At 41.3% G+C, this 21,566-nt stretch overlaps 1 protein-coding gene and 1 pseudogene across 2 annotated transcripts in view; one reads left to right on the plus strand and one right to left on the minus strand.

The window, feature by feature from the left end:
* ROR1 (receptor tyrosine kinase like orphan receptor 1) overlaps positions 1–21,566 on the minus strand; it is a 469,060-nt gene that overhangs the window by 25,364 nt on the left and 422,130 nt on the right. The window contains exons 5-7 of one of the 2 annotated variants that reach the window (XM_015465329.3): positions 17,462–17,589; positions 15,062–15,379; positions 13,086–13,331 (exon numbers count right to left, since the gene is read on the minus strand). In XM_015465329.3, the coding sequence (XP_015320815.2) occupies positions 13,086–13,331; positions 15,062–15,379; positions 17,462–17,589 (692 nt within the window). The remainder of the gene's footprint in view (positions 1–13,085; positions 13,332–15,061; positions 15,380–17,461; positions 17,590–21,566) is intronic. The other variant, XM_024990121.2, reaches the window with a different exon arrangement.
* On the plus strand, positions 12,503–12,638 carry LOC112446154 (uncharacterized; annotated as a pseudogene).

The following is a 21,566-nucleotide window of genomic DNA, read 5'->3' on the forward strand; positions in this document are numbered from 1 at the left end:
GGCCTTCAGTTGGCACACTGGGCCCAGCCACTCGCTCTCTTGACTTAATGATAGAAATACTAAGGAGATGATCTATTGCCTTATGTATTCTCAAATGAATTCTTTAAAAGACTCTGAATAGCCCATATACAGTGATTAACATTTTTCTCCTTGGAAAATGTTTTAACCACATTAAGTTAGGGGCAGTAACTCATTTGTGAGTACTTGAGAAAAACCTTAGTAACTGGAATCCACACAAGTTCACTAAAAGTTTCTTGAAATCTTGGGGCCTACATTTTCTACAAAAGGAAAGAGTTGGGCTAATCTTTTAAATTAAAAAATTTTTCTTAAAAATCATGGTAATAAAAAACATGTAAGAAAATTTACCATCCTAACCATTTGGAAGTGTACATTTCGATAGTGTAAAGTATATTCATACTATTGTACAGATCTCCAGATTTTTCCATTTTGCAAAACTGAAACTCTGTACTCATTGAACAATTCTCCATTTCCCCGTCCCCCCAGACCTTGGCAACCATTATTCTACCTTTTGTTTCTAGGAACTAGACTACTTTAGATATCTCATGTAAGTGGACTCATATGGTATTTGTCTTTCGGTTGGCTTGTTTCACTCGGAATAATGTCCTCAAGGTTTATCCATGTTGTTGCATGTGACAAGACTTTCTTCTTTCTCAAGGCTGAACCATGCTCCATTGTATGTAAGTACCACATTAAAATATTTTTTTTTTACCCATTCATCTACTGGTTGGCATTGACTTGCTTTCTGCTTTTGATGTATTGTGAATAGTGCTGCAATGAACATGGGTGTGTAAATATCTTTTTGAGATCTTGCTTTCAGTTCTTTTGGATATATACTCGATATACACTCAAAGTAGGATTGCTGGATCATACGGTTATTCTATTTTTAACTTTTTGAGGAATATCCATATGCTTTCTATAGTCGCTACTACAATATTTTGCCTTTCTACCTACAGTGTAAAATGGTCCTAATTTCTCCACATCTTTGCTAATATTTGCTATATTCTATTTTCTGATAGTGGCCATCTTAATGGATATGAGGCAAAATATCATTGTAGTTTTGATTTGCATTTCTTTAATTATTTTAATTATTAAGTAGAATAGGAAAGACTGGAGATCTCTTCAAGAAAATTGGAGATACCAAGGGAACATTTCATGCAAAGATGGGCTCGATAAAGGACAGCAATGGTATGGACCTAACAGAAGCAGAAGATATTAAGAAGAGCTGGCAAGAATACACAGAAGAACTGTACAAAAAAGATCTTCACGACCCAGATAATCATGATGGTGTGATCAATGACCTAGAGCCAGACATCCTGGAATGTGAAGTCAAGTGGGCCTTAGAAAGCATCACTACGAACAAAGCTAGTGGAAGTGATGGAATTCCAGTTGAGCTATTTCAAATCCTGAAAGATGATGCTATGAAAGTGCTGCACTCAATATGCCAGCAAATGTGGAAAACTCAGCAGTGGCCACAGGACTGGAAAAGGTCAGTTTTCATTCCAATCCCAAAGAAAGGCAATGCCAAAGAATGCTTAAACTACTGCACAATTGCACTCATCTCACACGCTAATAAAGTAATGCTCAAAATTCTCCAAGCCAGGCTTCAGCAATACATGAACCATGAACTTCCTGATGTTCAAGCTGGTTTTAGAAAAGTCAGAGTAACCAGAGATCAAATTGCCAACATCTGTTGGATCATCAGAAAAGCAAGAGAGTTCCAAAACAACATCTGTTTCTGCTTTATTGACTATGCCAAAGCTTTTGACTGTGTGGATCATAATAAACTGGAAAATTCTGAAAGAGATGGGAATACCAAACCACCTGACCCTCCTCTTGAGAAACCTATATGCAGGTCAGGAAGCAACAGTTAGAACTGGACATGGAACAACAGACTGGTTCCAAATAGGAAAAAGAGTACGTCAAGGCTGTATATTGTCACCCTGTTTATTTAACTTATATGCAGAGTACATCATGAGAAACGCTGGACTGGAAGAAGCACAAGTTGGAATCAAGATTGCCGGGAGAAATATCAATAACCTCGGATATGCAGATGACACACCACCCTTATGGCAGAAAGTGAAAAGGAACTAAAAAGCCTCTTGATAAAAGTGAAAGAGGAGAGTGAAAAAGTTGGCTTAAAGCTCAACATTCAGAAAATGAAGATCATGGCATCTGGTCCCATCACTTCATGGCAAACAGATGGGGAAACAGTGGAAACAGTGGCTGTCTTTAATTTTTGGGGCTCCAAAATCACTGCAGATGGTGATTGCAGCCATGAAATTAAAAGATGCTTACTCCTTGGAAGGAAAGTTATGACCAACCTAGATAGCATATTCAAAAGCAGAGACATTACTTTGCCAACAGAGGTCCATCTAATCAAGGCTATGGGTTTTCCTGTGGTCACGTATGGATGTGAGAGTTGGACTGTGAAGAAAGCTGAGTGCCGAAGAATTGATGCTTTTGGACTGTGGTGTTGGAGAAGACCCTTGAGAGTCCCTTGGACTGCAAGGAGATCCAACCAGTCCATTCTGAAGGAGATCAGGCCTGGGTGTTCATTGGAAGGACTGATGCTGAAGCTGAAACTCCAATACTTTGGGCACCTCATGCAAAGAGTTGACTCATTGGAAAAGACTCTGAAGCTGGGAGGGATTGTGGGCAGGAGGAGGGGACGACAGAGAATGAGATAGCTGGATGGCATCACTGACTCAATGGACATGAGTTTGAGTAAACTCTGGGAGTTGGTGATGGACAGGGAGGCCTGGCGTGCTGGGATTCATGGGGTCGCAAATAGTCGGACACGACTGAGCGACTGATCTGATCTGATCTGATCTGATGCTCTTTGGATCAAAGGGGGAAAACACCAAATGAAGGATGCAATAAAAGTCTTAAAATTTCAATAAGAGATGACACCAGATGTTCAAAACTAGTTCTGGTATACATACTTGTTCCTTACTAGCTTTTTATTTTCCCCCAATTTAAAGTAGTGGCTCACATTTAAGAAAAAAATGATTAAGAAAAAAAGATTCCAAAATTCAATAGGTTCTATAACATTAAATGTCTTTAATCTTTGATAGGATTATTTTGGAGTGATAGGACAAACATGTCTAAACTTTAGCAGAACATTTGATCAAGTGATTCATGATATCCTTATGGACAAAAGATGGAGGACTAGACAATAATATCAATAGACGGATTTGTTCTTCATCCATGGCTATACTCTAATAGTGTTAATCAGCAAACAACATCAAATTATAGAAGGCTATCCTTGAGAGGACCTGCCTGTTCAATACTGTCATCAACTACTTGATGATGACATGTTTATCAAACTTGAAATGGCCTGAATCTAAGAAAGATAATTAGTTGACTACAGAAATAAAATTTTAAAGGATGATACACAACAGGTTAGAATAATGACCCTCAAACCCACAGTGGAAATTTTATAATATGATAACTTGGAGTTAGGTTAAAGCCCTGCTTAGAGAAGTCCATGATTCAACAGATCTACTAAATAATTTTTGATATAACCAAACTAAAAACAAACAAACAAAAGAAGATTCATAAATTTTAGTGAAGACTTGAAGACTCAGTTGGATCCAGCAACAGCATGATGAAATTTCTGAAAAAAATTTTCAGAGCTGGCACATATAGCAATGAGACAGCCTTCATTGGCAGTACTGAGTCATCAAGAATCATGGTCCTCTTCTGGTCTGTTCTGGTTTAAAGATGTCAAAAATTGTTTCAACTCTAAGAGTCATGTTTTTTAAGAAGGATTCTGGAGGAGCAAGAACACTCAGAGAGGAGGATCGGTAAGGAAAGGTGGGAGGAGCTATATGCTCTTTGGATCAAAGGAGAAAAAAAACTGAATGAAGGATGCAATAAAAGTCTCAAAATTCAATAAAAGATGACACCAGATGTTAAAAACCAGTTATAGTATACACACTTGTTCCTTACTAGCTTTTTATTTCCCCCCAATTTAAAGTAGTGGCTCACATTTAAGGAAAAAAAAAAAAAATCAGGAGATTTCACATACAAGTTTTAGCTTCTGGCATACAAAGGCAGATTTGAACAGGGGGAGCCAGCACATAACTTTGGTTAAAGAGATAACCTTGTCTCTGCAGGTCTCTGGCATGTTCAAGCAGAGGTTGTTTGATTTCTATCTTCCTTTAAGATGCTCTGATTTTATAAACGGAGTTGATGTACCTTACTTAGACTCCCACTGAACTTTGGACTCTATTACGAAGCAACTGATTTAAAGCCAGTGATGAATACTTCCCCTAAGTGTCCCCAGCTCACCAGATCTAGTCTTGGTCATTTTCTATGCAGCTCTATGCTGAGGCTGATCTCTATGCCCAGGATTAATGGGACTCTGGCTTCCAGTTGGGTCCAGCTCTTGGGAGGCACTAGCATGATAAAAAGAACCCCAGGGCAAGAAGAGAGAGTACGGTTGGTGTGTTTATTCCTCTGGCTTCCTTCCTGCTGGGTTGCAGAGGCTTGCCTGCCTGCCTCTACCAAAGGCCACAGCACACGCTGGACAGCCCTCTCTTCCACCTCGGCTGTACTCTATGGGGAGGGGTAATCGACTCTCCAGGCCTAGAATGGTATTGCTTCACTCCTGTTAGCCCCAGGTCCTGCACCTTATTGGTTTACCCTAATCCTGCCAACACCTTTAAAAACCATATCTTTATAAAATTCTCCTTAGTCTATTTGCTTGTGCTTTTTATTTCCTGCCAGAATCTTGACTGATGCAAAGCCAGTAACAACAATTGCCATGGTGTTACAGCAGAGTTCTGTCACTCAAAGTTCAAAATGACAAGGAGCACTTCCTATCGGCATGGGGGTGGGCCCAAAGAGTTAAAGGCCTCCAAAGCTTATTGCTAGAGTAGCTGACACACTAGGTAAGTGACTCAATATATACTGGAGACAATAAAATAAAAAAAAAAAAATCCTTTTAGAGAAAATTATTTTATGTTGACACATGTTTGTGAAACATGACTCAGTTATAAGTTTTTGGTAACGATTGTTCTTTACTTTGCTGAAAATAGACAAAGACTGGAGACCAAAGTACATCTTGAAAATCTCTGGAGCACAAAAATAACTCTTCCGGAAAACTTCAAACTATACAAAGCAGTGCTCTATTCCTTCCTCTGCTCCCCCTCCCCAACATCCAATCCACAGTAATGTTCAATTTTGGTTTGAAGAAATGGCTGAAAGACAAATTGCCTTACAACAGGTCTTCTATGAAATATGGGAGAAGGCTGCTGACAGAGTGAGTTAAAAACTGCAGTGTTCGCAATCTGGAAAACATCTGCCTTGCCCCAAACTGTAAACCACCACGTTGGAGAAAATGGTTTGTGACAAAGCAGAACCCAGGGTGGGTGTTTGTAAGGTGATGGGACAAGTCAGGGCTATTCAGGCACAGAATTGGGCAACGTGCCCTTTGGCAAACCGGTGCAAGCCAAGGACTTAAAAGGAAATACAAAAGCAACAGGCCAGGTATGAAAACTCCATATGGAGCCAAATGGCTTACTACTTTTCTTATCAATGGGTACTCTTTGGTGAAGCTGGTTTAAGAGTAAAAACAATACCACTGTTTGGAAGCTCTGGTTCTTTGGTGGATGAAGAAACCTTTATTTACCAGTGATGCAAACACACTGGCCTGGATAGTAGAAGAATCAAGACTCATCAAGGTGGAAATAAAGGGCTGTTGCTGTTACTGTTGTTAAGTTGCTTCAGTCGTGTCCAACTCCGTGTGACCCCATAGACGGCTGCCCACCAGGCTTCCCCGTCCCTGAGATTCTCCAGGCAAGAATACTGGAGTGGGTTGCCATTTCCTTCTCCAAATAAAGGGCTATGGTTTGAACATGAAAACGTGAGTGTAATCAAGGTTCTGCCTCCTCACTACAATTCAAAAAAAGAAACAAATAGGAGATCTTAATTAGTTGAGAAGACAGAAAATATGGACCAAGGGAAATGGTCAGATCAATGCAAAAGGAGCTCCCAGAGAAATAGACATTTTTCACAATTTCCCTCTCAGAGCTGCACAAAACAGCAATGATAAGGGCTACAGTGAAACTGTGAGTTGGGAGGTGTGCCTAGGTGCCAGTTGGAAAGAACATAGGCAAATGTTTCTTTTTCGACTTCGTTTCCACCCAGTCCACAGTATTTGGCTTGGAAGGTGGCCACAGGGACTAGAGGTGAAAACGTAGCAAATGAAGGTTTGCAGGCAGGATCTCAGGGAAGATGGCCAACTCTGAGGACTGGGAACCCAGGGCTGCCAGGAAGGGAGGAGACTTAGGACTTAACGGGAAAAGGGCAAATGATGTGAGGCCTGGGTGGAGCTGCCAGGGGAACTAGTCCCTATCAGGCTGAGGCTAAGAACACCCTGAACACCCTGGTCTCAGAGTAGATGTCTTATGGCTGGGGGCTCCATTCCTGCATCTGCGCAGCTTCAAGTAAGAAAATCAAAGACATAGAGAGGGACTTCCCTGGTAACTTGGTGGATAAGAATCCACCTGCCAATGCAGGGGCTATGGGTTAGATCCCTAGTCCAGGAAGATTTCACATGCCATAGAGCAACTAAGTCCGTGTGCCACAACTACGGAAGCCCGTATATCTAGAGCCTGTGCTCAGCAACAAGAGAAGCCAGTGCAATGAGAAGCCCGTGTCCCACGATTAGAGAGTAGTCCCCAGCTCACCACAATTAGAGAAAAGCCCACACATTAACAAAGATCCAGCATGGACAAAAATAAATAAACAAACAAACAAAGATTAAGAAAAAAGATGACCTAGAGAGCTCATAAGGATCAAAGGGGAAAGGAAAACGATAAAGGAATGTTTATTCTTCTGAATAAGATAGAATTTGTTCTTTAAGTATCTGTAGTGTGGTGGACACAGGCTGGACCTTGAATCCTGCGGACCCAATCTTATCTTTAGTAAAAACAACATTGTCTCAGCTTTTCCATCAGTAAAATGGAGGTGATACCTTTAGCCTGTGGTTATTATGAGGGTTAACTCCACACATTTTATTAAGCATCAGCTAAGTCATAGGCCAGATGCTATTGTAAAGAACTTCACACAGTGTTCAACCAATAGCAAGTATTAGCACACACAGAAAAGCACATTACAGCACACAGGAACACGGGGAACTATAGTGTTTAAAGTGATTTGTATTTTCCCCCTCTGATTCTTCTACTAGATTGTAAGCTACAGGAGGGCACAGCTTGTTCATAAAATCTAAAGCATAGTAGAAGTTCAACATATATACATTGGTTTCAGTAAGTGAATGAATAAATAATAACTGTTCTAATTGCTGGATATCTGGGATAGGAAAGAAAAGACAGGGAAGATAAGAGCTCAAGTCTGGCGCAAACTTCTTTTGTTCTTTCCTCTTCTCCAGGCGCTGCCTGGGCTCATGCACACAGCCCTAGCTAAGCCAATTCCCAGAATTCACAACAGACATATTTGGTTGTGTTTAATTTTATGTTCTGTCTTAGAGTAAAAGTTCACAGATAAAACGATCTGGGGCACACTGTTCTCAAATGCCTTTATTCTAGAAACTATAACAAATGCTCACATTCTGCATTTAATTAGGTCTATACTTCTTTCAGCCTTACTTAGTTGAAATGAAAACAAAAGATATCAGTAGGAAAATGAGAAACCCCATGGAGATTTTGCAACCTCTTTAACTTTGACTTAACTAAAGAATGCAGGAACATTCCCATGAGATTCCATCCCCTTGGAGAGGAAGGAGGAAAAGGACTCATTGCAAATATGCCCCACAAGCTTACACCTCATTATAAGATACAAAGTTATTCTCCATATCTCTATCACCAATCTATCAATCCATCTATCTATCCATCCATCTACCCACCTACCTATTTATATACACAGACACACACATACATAAATCATAGAATTTACAAGACAGGCTATAGCTTTGAATCCTGGGTCCACTTCTTCTTAATCGTGTGGCCTTGGACAAGTCATCTAACTTCTCTAAGTCTCATTTTTCTCTTCCTGGGTAAAATAAAATGCAACTCATACAGTTATAGAGCTACTATACATGAGATAATGCTTTAAAAAGAAAAACTCTTCACATAGTGGTTCTTTGTAAGCAATCAATACATGGTAACTGCTGTTTAATATTGTTATTCTATAGTTTAAATTATATAATTTATACAGCATATACAATATACTATATTCTAGAGTCTAAATTGTGTAATTCTAATTCAGTCTCAGAGTTTCCCAAACCTGGCACTACTGGCGTTTTGGGCTGGATAATTCTTTGTGTGAGCTGTTCTGTGCATTCTGGGGTGTTCAGCAGCATCCCTGGCCTCTGCACGAGAGAAGCTAGTAGCATTCCCCCAGGCTTCCCTAGTGACTCAATGTCAAAGAAAGAATCTGCCTGCCAAAGCAGGAGGCACAGGTTCAATCCCTGGGTCAGGAAGATCCCCTGGAGAAGGAAAGGGCAACCCACTCCAGTATTCTCGCCTGGGAAATCCCATGGACGGAGGAGCCTGTTGGTGACATACAGTCCGTGGGGTCACAAAGAGTCAGACACAATTTAGTGACTGAACAGCAACAATAAAGCTTTCCCCAACCCCACTCAGTTGTGATGACCAAAATATCTCCAGATATTGCTAAATGTTCTCTGGAGGGCAAAACTTCCCCTGTTGGAGAACCACTGGTATGGAACAAAGAGTGAGTGGCCCCAGAGACAGGAGACCTGGTTTCTATTAACTCATTTATGTTCTTGGGTAAGTCCTACCACTTCCCTAGACCTTGGCTGTCTCATATGTTAAAATAGGGCAGGAAATTCCTACTTTATCTTTCATGATTTTTCTAAGGATGAAATGAGAAAAAAAGCAAATGCTCTAAAGAAATGTTATAAAAGTAGGATTCTGTATGATTACTTTGTTAGAGGTGGGCTATTGAGGGGCAATTACAAGAAGACTCATCTTAGAACAACAGCTGATGCCGACCTACTCTCTTCTGTAATTCATACCCTAGGGAGCCGCTAGCCTCTCAGCAGCTGTTTATTGATCACATGTCAAGGATTCCCTGTTCCTTTAATGGATGTATTTGTGGCTTGGCCTGAAGAATCCAAAAGGAACTGTTTTCTTTCAAAATGAAGTGAAAATGTTCTTTTAAAAAAATTATTATTATAAGTGGTGAAAACTGGCTTGTCATCTGTAGATTTACCTTTCATCCAAATTTCTCTCTCACGTGACTGGAATTAACCAGTCCTCAGAATTCTGCAGATTGATATTCAGAAAGCAATATCTTAGGGTTTCCTGAGATCATCACTGAACTGATTAATACTATAATAATATACTGAGAAGCACTGTGATGGATTTCTTCATTAGCAAGGGAACGTGTTTTGATGCCATATCATGTTATGGGAATCAGTGTACTGAAATCCAGAGAGCCTACTGTCATCCTTTTATTTATTTCTGAAAGATCTTTCAGTGGGAGATAGCAAAGTGTCTGGGAAAAGAACACGAACTTCGAGTTTGGTCGGAGCTATATGCAAGTAGACAAGGGTTCAAGGTCCAGTGCTATGAGTTATCTCATTTAGACATATACCTTGGTAGGATATGTTAATAACATCTGTCCCACAGTGTGGTGATGAATTTTAGATGGAGATGAAGACGGAAAGCACGAAGCACCATGCAGGCACATGGTAGAGAATATAGGTGGTCTTTCTCTCTCTGTCTAAGGTCTGAAAGACTGCTCAAGGCTTTCTTTCATGCCTCAGAGAGTGTTTTTGGTCTGATTCCCTAAAGAATGATGCTGAAATGAAAATCAATACTTTCTAGGTATCAGGTCTTGACTTAAACTAATTGTAATAAAGCTTGAACCCAATTATCAACAAACCTTCCAGCTCATGAGTAAATTATCTCCCTACTTCTTTTTTTATTTTTAAAAATTGTATTCCAGTATACTTGGTTTATAGTGTTGTGTTAATTTCTGCTGAGAGAAAGGGACTCAGTTAATACATGTGTCTCTTCTTTTCATTGGATACTGAACATAGTAACCTGTGCTATACAGTAGGACTTTGCTGTTTATCCAGCCAATATATACTAGTTTGTGTCCACTAATCCCAAACTCCCAATCCTTACCTCCTATCTCCCTGTCCCCCTTGGCTACCACATATCTGTTCCCTATGTCTGTGTATTTCCCTACTTCAGATGAGGATTGCAGTTGGAAATTCTGGGCCAAAAGTCACCCACAGGACAATGGTGTTCACCTGGAGTCAAGTAACAATGCATTTTTTTCCCTTAAAATAATTCATTTGGTTTCCTTAAGGACACAGATCAGTCTCCTAAGACAGCACAATGGAGTAGCAGGAAGATGAGTCAGACAGACTAGTGGAGTAACTCTGTTGTTGTCTGAGCCTCAGTTTCATCATGAGCAGTATGTGCTGTGCTCAGTCACTCAGTCGTGTCTGACTCTTTGCGACCCTATGGACCACAGACCGCCAGGCTGCTTTGTCCATGGGGATTCTCCAGGCAAGAATACAGGAGTGGGTCGCCATGCCCTCCTCCAGGGGATCTTCCCAACCCAGGGATCGAACCCAGGTTTCCCCCATTGCAGGCGGATTCTTTACCATCTGAGCCACCAGGGAAGGGTTAATAATACCATTCTCTGTCTCAGGGAGAGGGTGAGTATAAATAAAGCCTTGGAAACCCCAAGAATGATGCCTAGCACATGGGACGTGCTCAGTAATTGTTGCAATTATCCCTGGCTCTCTGGCAGATTTTCACACCTACCTGATGTAGGAGAAGGGATGGGGCAATTAAGTAAGTGATTATAACTCTCCTTTTCATGTTGAATATAGCATGTGGGAAAACCATAAATTTTAAGTGCTCATCATTTAAAAAATACAGAATAATTTTCTTTGAAGTTTCCAATGGTGGCTCTGGAAGAGTTAATGTCATAATTTGTTCTTTATGCTGCATATGAAGGCATTTTAAAGCCTAGTGGCTGGTCACCTCTTTTTCAAACTGAGCATATTGAACCATCCCTAAAACCATTTTGCAAGGGAAGACGATATGGCATAACAGATAACATGTAAGAAGGAAACTGTAGTATAATGGTTTCCCCAATTTTCATAACTGAGAATTCTTTCAATATTTTTGCTACTTTTCCCTAATGATTGCTGTAGTATATTTCAGCTTCCTATTCTTTGTTTCACAGCATTTGTGCTAACTTCTACTGTATCACACACACTGCATTGCGATTGTAATATGAATCACATTTTTTCCTTTTTCAGCCTCCCTACTCCACAACAGGCTCAAACAATATTTGCTGAAAACAAGCATTTCTCTATATGTGTAGTGAGTACATGGGTGCTCAGTCTCTTCAGTCGTGTCTGACTCTTTGAGACCCCATGGACTGTAGCCCACCAGGCTCCTCTGTCCATGGGACTCTCCAGGCAACCATACTGGAGTGGGTTGCCATGCCCTCCTCCAGGGGATCTTCTCTACTCAGGGGTCAAACCCAGGTCTCCTGCATTGCAGGCAGATTCATTACTGCTGAGCTACTGGGGAAGCCCTCGATATGTGTATATTACATACATACTAATTACAGTTAGTTCCTCTTTATATATATACTGACTACATAAAAATTACACAAGAAAATATTTATTAAACATTTACTATCTTCCAGATATCATAGAGTTTTTCAGTTAACAACTTACGTATTCTCTTAAGAAACCCTGAATGTAAATCGTTATTATTTCCATTTTACTGGAGTGGCTTTCCTATGACATCCTGATGCTCCCCCTAGGCCTGGGAAACTCAAGTGATGTTATTTATGAGAACTATAATCAGGAAGACAAATCATTAAAAAATCATCTGAAACTCCCAGTATCACCAACATTTTCATTCTCTCTCTTACCCTCCAAACATTTTCTAGAAAAAGGTACAAACTGATTCAGAAGTTTCATTTTCTTCCTATATTTCTGCAGTATAAAAGGATGAGGCAAAGGACACAGTTTATCCGCAGGTTGCCCTGGATCCCTGAGTACTGGCTATAGATTCATTCTCTCTTGTGGGTTTTCTCAAGGACACAGAAAAAACAGTTCTCTTTCTGCTTCCAATACACCTGTTGTGCTAAAAAAGGTACACTTGGACATGGACCATCGTGCATAACATTTCACTTCACGAATGACTGTGATAAGCTGCTTCTCCTGTACTTCCAGAGAGATGGTGCCTGTTATACCCACTAATACAACGGCAGCAGGAATAAAAGCAGTTTCTTCCTTGAGAGTGTGCTACTGCTAAGTCACTTCAGTTGTGTCCAACTCTGTGAGACCCCATAGATGGCAGCCCACCAGGCTCCCCTATCCCTGGGATTCTCCAGGCAAGAACACTGGAGTGGGTTGCCATTTCCTTCTCCAATGCATGAAAGTGAAAAGTGAAAGTGAAGTCGCTCAGTCGTGTCTGACTCTTAGCGACCCCATGGACTGCAGCCCACCAGGCTCCTCTGTCCATGGGATTTTCCAGGCAAGAGTACTGGAGTGGTAAATCTTTCACCTTTTACTAAAGATTTCTGTGGAGAGGAACAATTCTGAGTTTTTACTCAATTTTTTGAGGCCTTGCTTTTGCAAGGCTAAAAGAAAAAAAAAAAAAAAAGAGTACTGGAGTGGGATGCCATTGCCTTCTCCATGAGAGTGTGCTTTGGTATCCAAAAAGGTATTTTCTGCTCAGACAACAAAATTTATCCTAGAAACAGAGTTAGAGATCAAACAAACATTATCAACCTCCTTTGCCCCCTTATATGATTCTCCTAAGGGAAGGGGCATAGAGCTGGGATCTTTTAAAGCAGGGGTCCCCAATCTCTGGGATCTAATGCCTGATGCTCTGAGGAGAAGCTGATGTAATAAGAATTGAAATAAAGTGCACAATAAATGCAATGCCCTTGAATCATCCCCAAACCATCCCCTCATCACCTGGACTGTGGAAGAACTGTCTTCCACATAACTGGTCCCTGGTGCCAAAAAGGTTGAGGACCACTGTTTCAAAGTGACTGAAGCCATGGAAGACAGTGAGAGTATTTACCACATGCTGGGATGTCACACAGGTCAAACTTATAGTTTTCATCCAAGGTGAAGCACCAGGGCGCTTCCTTCTGATTCCCCGGGTTGCGGCAGTAGGAGTGTCCTCCATTCAGCTCTGGGAAGCGGAGGGCGGTGAAGGTGTGTGTGTGGGGATACTGGGAATTCCAGGGCTGGCACTGGCGCCCTGATTTGGTCACACTGACGGTGCCCCGGTAGTCCACGCCTGTGCTATTATAGCACTTGTGATCTGAAATACATGAAAGAAGAGCCCAAAGTGTGAGAAACAGAGACAGTGCCGGAGCTCCTGGCCAGCAGTTTCTGGAGGGAAGACGTGCAGTTACCCTCACGGCCGAGGCTTCCCTGCCGGTCGGGGCCACGTGGCAGTCTCCCGCATGCTGGGCTGGGACACAGAGCAGACCTTGCAGTGACACTGCTGGGAGGATTTAGAGAGTATGCTTGAGGAAGGAAACCAGTCTCCACAATTATTTTTATATGGAACACAGAAAAAAATCAGAACTGGGGCAGGATCCAGGGGCACAGGAGCAATCGCCTAGTGAATGGTGCAGGGACTGTTCTTTCCATTTCTGCTTGGTGACCTTAGACATGAGATAGATGGATAGGTCATGGGATAAAGAATGTAGCCCTCAGAAGATGTTCCTTAGCAGCAGTGCACTAGGGGTTTCCGACAGGAGTTTGGCCATTGCCGTGCTGATACACTGGACATCTTCAAGAAGCAGGTCCTACTAAATCTTCCTTCTGGGAGATGATGCTTGAAACCATGGCAAAAATGGATTAAGCTGAAATAAACTGAAATCTGGAGGGGTAATGATAAGATGAGAGTAATAATAGTAATAAAGATGGTATTGCTATTATATGTTAAGCATAGTTCTAAGCATTTTAGGTGCACTAACTTATTTAACTAATAAAAGAGTTAACTGCCAAAAGGAAATGAAAACATTACCAGTAAAGAATAATATAGATGGAGCGGAAATGCACAGAAAACAGTCTTTTGTTTGTTGGCAGTGAGAGGATGGAGGCAAACTCCCATATATAGATAGATAGATAGATAGTGGTATAATACAATATAATGCAATTTACCATTAATGTATTTAGAACATTCAAAATATTGTGCAACCTTAACTACTATCTCATCCTAGAACACATACATCATCCCCAAAGGAAACCCTATTTCATTAAGCAGTCATTCCACACTCTCCCCTAGTCCCTACACCTGGCAATCTGCTTTCTATCTCCATGGAATTGTCCACTCTGGATATTGTATATAAATGAACTCATACAATGGTGTCTGACTTCTTTCTATAACAGTCTTTTTAAGGTTCAGCCATATTATAGGATGTAACAGGATTTTACTTTTTTTTTTTTGGATAAATAATATCTCATTGCGGAAGATCCCTTGGAGGAGGGCCTGGCAAACTACTCCAGTATTCTTGCCTGGAGAATCCCACGGACAGAGGAGCCTGGCAGTCTACAGTCCACGGGGTCCCACAGAGTCAGACACGACTGAAATGACTTAGCATACAGCATGCAATATTTCGTTATGTGGATATGCCACAATATATTCATCTACTTACCCACTGATGGACATTTGGGTTGTTTACAACTTTTAGCTATGGTGAACAGAGCTATTATGAACCTTTCTGCACAAGTTTTTTTTTGAACACCCGTTTTTAATTCTTTTGGGCATATATCCAGGAGTGGCATTATTGGGACATACAGTAATTCTATTTTTAAGTCATTAAGGAACCAGAAGCCATATTTTAAAATTATCTTCCTCATGTAACTTTTTGAAGAATGGCACTGCATCTTACCCACTGGAAGCTCAGCCCCCACATGATATCTGGACCACTGGGAAGTAATCTGACTACCAACACAAAATTAATACTGAGGATCAAGGTCCAGTTTTCCTGGGGCTGCTGGCCCCTGAGGCAGCACAGAAGGTCAGGGGCTACCACCTACTTTTATTGATGGGATCCGCCATGGGAATTCCAATCCGGATACAGTTTGCAGCTTCGGGACTCTCGGGCTGAGGGAGATCTTCACAGTTTGGCAGTTTCAGCCTCATCAATATCATGGGATTTGATCTCGCAAAAATGTACTCTGTTTGACACAGGACATTTTCCAGGATTTCGCATTCATCGCGACACAAGTCCCGGGGCTTTGGGACCGACGAGGTTTCATCACAGTATGGGAAGGCGTAGTGGCACAGGGAAGGAATGGCGAACTGAGAACACTTATCAGATAAGTGACTGGAGGTGCCGATCATGGTGAAGGCAGCTGGAAAACAAACACAATTATTAACTCCCAGAGGCAGGGTTTATCTCCCCTGGTTATCCAGTCAACAGATATCAGATGTAAACACACATTGGAAGGAATCTGCTGTACTCAAACAGACAAGGCCAAGGGAAGGAGATTCATTTCAGATGTCTAAGCAGCTTACTTTCACTGGCTTGAAAAAAATAATTTTGACTACAAAGTTTAAAAAAACAGGATTAAGTTACATATGTACTGTTTCCTAATAAAAAGAATTAATTAGGTTAAAGTACAATATATTTTTCATTTTTACTACAAAGCAACAGAACTTTGTGTTTCTTCCGGTACTTTTTATTAGTTTTGTGAGGCTTCTAAAACTTTTGACAGCTGCAGGGCAGAACTTGCTTTATACAGTGGCTGAGCCCAATCACAGGATTTATTTAGTTCTGAGTCTTGCCTCTCAGTTCTTGGATGACCTTGGGTAACTGGTTTAATTTCCTTATAATTTGAAGACTTTTGATCCCATCTTCTGAACATGAGGCAACTCATTTGGAAGTTCTCAAAGAGCACAACTCAGTTGTCCAAGGTATATTGTAGAATATTAGTGGTTGCTCTGCCTAATCTCTTATCCCCATACCAGCCTTTGCACATGTCTACTGACAAGGAGCTTAGAATCACAAGGCAGCCTGTGAAGTTGTTGGTATACAGTTTCCCAAAGCATGTTCCTCAGAACATTAATTATGTAGAATGTTAAAAGTGTCTGAGAAACTGGGGTTCCATAGCTAAACAAGTTTGGAAAAGTGCTGGGTTAATCAAAGTTAAATGGATTTTTTTTAAAAAAGAAAAAACTGTAACACTTTCCAGTAAGCTGATATCCATTGAAAATGTCCAAGAGAAGATTACTATAAATGGGTGACCAAATATTTATATACTTATATCAGAATTTCCATTTATTTTTGTAAATACTTAGTAAAAAGTATGTTCAAGTGATTTTTTTATTAAGTTGAAAGGTATCTTTTATAGCTTCTCCCTACCAGTCTTGCTTCTCTGGAATTTTACGGACTTTCCTCTTGAAAGCCTGAGAGATTTGGCACCTGGCAAATACGTCTTCCTATAGTTGCCTCTTCAGGTTAAATAATTCCCCTGGCCGCCTCTTGGTTCCCTCAAATTCCTCTTGTGACATAGTTTCTGGGCCTTTGGCTATGTGTCTTGGGTCTGTTCTTGCCTCTCTTAAATCATAGGGTTGCCAGCTAAACTACAGGGCATCTGAATTCCAGGTCAACATTTGGGACATATACTGAAATATATCAGATGCAATGGGGTGTCTTATATTTTCAGTGCTAATGTTGGAAACCTTATTAGAATTTCAGAACAGCCACTTTAATGTATTTAATGCACAGGGCACCGAGGCATAATAACCACACTAATGGGGGAGACACAGGCCGCTGTGACCATCCGACAAGGTACACAGAATCGTGCGTAGCGGCCGACACTACCTACCTCGTATGTGCCAGGTCGTGCTTCAGCATTAGATTTCCATTAAAAAGATCCTTTCAATTCAGAAAAGTGGAGGGTAAATAGAGAAAGCTAGAGCAGGAATAGACCCATGGTCGTCTCGCCTCCTCACTCACTTCCCAGATGAAGAAAGAGATTTCCACGGAGAGAAAGATTTTCTCCAAAGTCACACTAATGGCAAATTGGGATTAATATCCAGAATTCTAACTCTAAATTCATCCGCTTTTAGTCAACACAATGTTATTTCCAAACAGTAAGCTCTGTGAGGGCAGAGACATACCTGGCTTATTCCCCACACCATCACATCGTCCATGCCCAGCCCAGGTCCTGGTATGCCAAAAGCACTCAATAATATTTATTGAGTGTTTGAATAAAAGTGAGACTTCTCAAAGCCTCCTTTTCCTCTAAGGGCAACCTTTAATAAATTATTCTAATGTAAATTTCAGAGCAGAGATTATATCTCTGGCTTCTTATGGCCCCGTTCCTAACCCCTATGCCTTGACTAATCCTTTGTCAAGAGAAGGGCTCAATAAAACTTCTGGGGAGAAAAACTGTTGTGCAAAGTATAAATGTAATTTCATTGCTACCAACCTGTGATCTGATTTTCTATTTCCCCCTGCATGTGCAAAGACTCCATGTAGACAGTGCGGTTGCCAATAAATCTTGCACAGGCAATCCCTCTGTACGGCTGACAGAATCCATCTTCTTCATACTCATCTCTGAAAACAGAGCACATACATAAGCTCGTGCAGGACACACACGCAGTTGGCGCTCACTGCGCGATGCCCCAGACAGTCACTAGGGGGCGTAGTCGGGCACAGTATCCTAAAGACTGGGTTAAAGAATCTGGCTTCCTCCTCAGTTTCATCCATCGCTTAAAACATCTGTTGGTCACGTTGGTCAAGTTTCCTTCACCTCTAGAAATATCATCCTGAAGCACAAAATCATCCTTAAATGTGGGAGAAAACACTTTTATTTTCGCAGCTGGTGGTGGGCTGGAGGATGATGTAGTTGTAAGAGTAAAGAGGAAATGAGTTGGAAATCTGGGCACATGTTCTACAGTTTTTTGTTTTTTAAACACAGATTATTTCTGTTTCATTTGCTACAAAGGGGTGGGTGCATCACCCCAAGACCTACTCGGACTGATATGTCAATTAGGAAGCTCCAAGTGGTGAGAAGCTGGGTGCTGCGGGAAGGAAAGCAGAGGGCAGTCCAGTTACATGGCTCCTGCTTGAGACCCATCACCCCCACACTGCAGAGAGTGTCCATGGCAAACCGCAGACTGGGCAATCTCAGATCAGTCACTTAGTCCCAGAAAATCCAGAGAAAATATCAATTGTTCTTGCTTTCATAAGTTGCTAAAACAAAACAAAATCTTAAAAAAAAAAAAATTGTTGCCTCAAGTTATAATAATAAAAGGGAGGGCACAGATTTTATTCTGAAGATAAAGTGAAAGTCGCTCAGTTGTGTCCGACTATTTTCGACCCCATGGACTTAGTCCATGGAATTCTCCAGGCCAGAATACTGGAGTGGGTAGCCTTTCCCTTCTCCAGGGGGTCTTCCCAACCCAGGGATCAAACCCAGGTCTCCCGCATTGCAGGCAGGTTCTTTACCAGTTCAGCCACAAGGGAAGCCTAAGAATACTGGAGTAGGTAGCCTATCCCTTCTCCAGCAGATCTTTCTGACCCAGGAATTGAACCAGGGTCTCCTGCATCACAGGCGGATTCTTTACCAACTGAGCTATGAGGGAAGCCCCATTCTGAAGAAGGGGATTCCAGAAAGTGGTGTGATTAGTGACTGTGGAGCAAATGGCTGGAGAGCCAAGGCTGGAGATTAGGACCCAAGATGGCAGGCTCAGCTTGAAAGGACAGAGGCCAAAATCTCCCACTCGGGCCTATGATAAGCCTAAGACACCAGAGTACAAGATATCAGTATGATTCTGAAAGGCAAACTACAGCCAAGCAGAAGGCTACCTGCCAGGCTTGTGGTCTGACTTCTGCCCTAGATGCTCCTCCTCTGTTAACCTGGCTGGAAGCAACATCTTGCCTGAAAGAAGTATCATTTTTTTTCTTCTTTGGTTTGTTCTAAGTTAAAATACTTTAGAGCAAAAGTCAGGAGAACAAATTCTCCTGCTGGATTTAACATTTGCTTATCCTTAGGTGTGATTCCCTGGTGGCTATGACAGTAGAGAATCTGCTTGCAGTACAGGAGACCTGGGTTCTATCCCTGAGTCGGGAAGATCCCCTGGAGGAGGAAATGGCAACCCACTCAGTATTCTTGCCTGGGAAATACCATGCACAGAGGAGCCTGGTGAGCTACAGTCTATGGGGTCACAAAGAGTGGGAGATCATTGAGCGACTAACACTTTCACTTTCTTATCCTTAGGCAACCTCTCAAATCCTCTGAGCTATGGTTTTCTTCTCTAAAAGATGAAGATAATAATTGACCTCCCAACCCTATAGGTCAAAGTCATGTTGCTGTTTGTTGTTTAGTTGCTAAGCCATGTCCCTTTGCATCCCCGTAGACTAGCCTGCCAGACTCCTTTGTGCATGGTATTTCCTAGGCAAAAATACTGGAGTGGTTTGCCATTTCCTTCCTCAGGGGATCTTTCTGACCCAGAGATAGAACCTGTGTCTCCTGCATTGGATTCTTTACTGCTGAACCAAAGTCATGAGGATCCTATCAAACTGTGTAAAAGCTTTAAAAAAGTGCTACACAGAGGTAACATATAATTATTATTAAAGTCCTTACAGTTACCGAGAGGGCTTCCCTAGTGACTTAGAATCTGCCAATCTAGTGACTTAGAATGCAGGAGACCCAGGTTTGATCCTAGGTTGGGAAGATCCCTTGGAGAAGGGAATGGCTACCCACTCCAGTATTCTTGCCTGGAGAATTCCATGGACAGAGGACAACAGCTACAGTTGTCCATGGAGTTGCAAAGAGTCAGACATGACTGAACGACTAACACTAGCAGGTACCGAAGAAGATATTTAAAAGATAGTTATTTGTTAAGCTTCTGCTTTGTAAACTCAACTGTGTTCATAGCTCTGGCCCTAGACACCCACACCTGAGGGTTCAGGGAGGGAGTCTAGAAAGCCTGGTAGAATAGGAAACCATGTGAAAAAAATCTGATCGAGCTGATCCTTAAAAGACACTCGTTTTCAGCTGCTTTGTACTCCCTACTCACTAAAACAGTCAAGTTAAAGGTGGAGATGGGAGCAGTATCTCTAGTACAGTCTCCCAAATAGTTTGTAGTTCAAAGCTCTTAGAAACGTAACCTTTAAGTACACATACAAATGAATATATCATACACCTGACATAAAGACATTGAAATTTTAACGTTGCAAAATCCTGCAAGCACTCCACATGTTTACTTTCATAAATCCTAGAGTAATGTTGAAGCCTTTTTGGCTTAAATTTTACTTGGGTTGTAAAATTAACCCCACTTTTATTGGGTAACTAATACCATAAACCTATGGGGAGAAAGAAGTTTCTTGATGACCCAGCCTTGGATCTTGAAAACTGGAGTCCTGAGGCCAGAAAGTACCCCACACCATCACCCCCCTGCTATTATAGATGATGCTATTCTATCCCTAGGCATTAGCAGAGTCCTGGATTTTTAAGGTGTCATTATGAGAACACTTCTTCCTCCCCCACATTAAACTCTCAAGGCCTCAATTTATATCTCTTGGGAGGACAAAACCCTGGAATTACCCCCAGATATAAATCCCTGACCTACTGGGAGTTCCCATATTTTATGTATGAGGCTTAGGCTAAACTTCTTACCACCTTTCCAATTCGAGATTCTGAAAAGACCCTTTGAATACTGTTTTTCAGAATAAAATGGAATGCAATTCTTTGGCTGCCTATTTCTTATCGAGGGCTTTAGATCTGCAGATGTATTACATTTTTTATTGTGCCCAGAATTCCTGATACTCTGACCAGTCCAGTCTCTTGGGGACAGATATAAAAAACCAAGCAAGCAAACAAACAAAAAGAGTATGCGATGTCACCTGCTCAGGAGTAGCTCTCAGTCCTGGCTGTGTATCCATCTCCTTAAGAAGCTTTCGCAAATTCCAATGTCCAAACCCCACCTTGGACCTATTAAATCACAGTCTCTGGGGATGCAGCTTAGGTATTCAAGCATTTTAAAAAGCTTTCAGGTGATTTGACTGTGGTCGAGAACCACAGCACTAGAAAAACAAACATGTATTAAGTGTCTGCCACTCTCTGTGCTGAGTACTACGATAAGTGCTTTCTTCAAAGTAGCCCCTTGTGGCGTTATTATCCTTATTTATCTGAGTGAGAGACTCAAGTTCAGAGAAGTTAAGTAACTGGCTCAGACTCACAAGGCCAGCATGTGGAGGAGCTAGGATTTAATCACAAAATTCAAGCTCAAGCTTGACTACCAGGCTATAATGTTCTGCTTTTCAATCCTACTTTAAAGTAAATCAGCCTAATAATAAATAAGAGGATTTATAATGAGCCTTTACTCTGTTTTAGGCATTGTTAAATTTCATTTACATACAAAGTCAATATTAAGTCATTTAATGCTGACAACAGTCTTATACAGAAGGTGAAGATGTAAGTGTTCCCATTTTACAGATGAGAAAGCTGTAGAGTCAGAAAGAACAAAAGAACTTGTCCACTGTGGCACAGTAAGCAGAAGAATTAGATTTGCCCCCAAACCTGTGCT

Source organism: Bos taurus, chromosome 3, assembly GCF_002263795.3.
Source record: "Bos taurus isolate L1 Dominette 01449 registration number 42190680 breed Hereford chromosome 3, ARS-UCD2.0, whole genome shotgun sequence".
NCBI classification, from domain to species: domain Eukaryota; kingdom Metazoa; phylum Chordata; class Mammalia; order Artiodactyla; family Bovidae; genus Bos; species Bos taurus.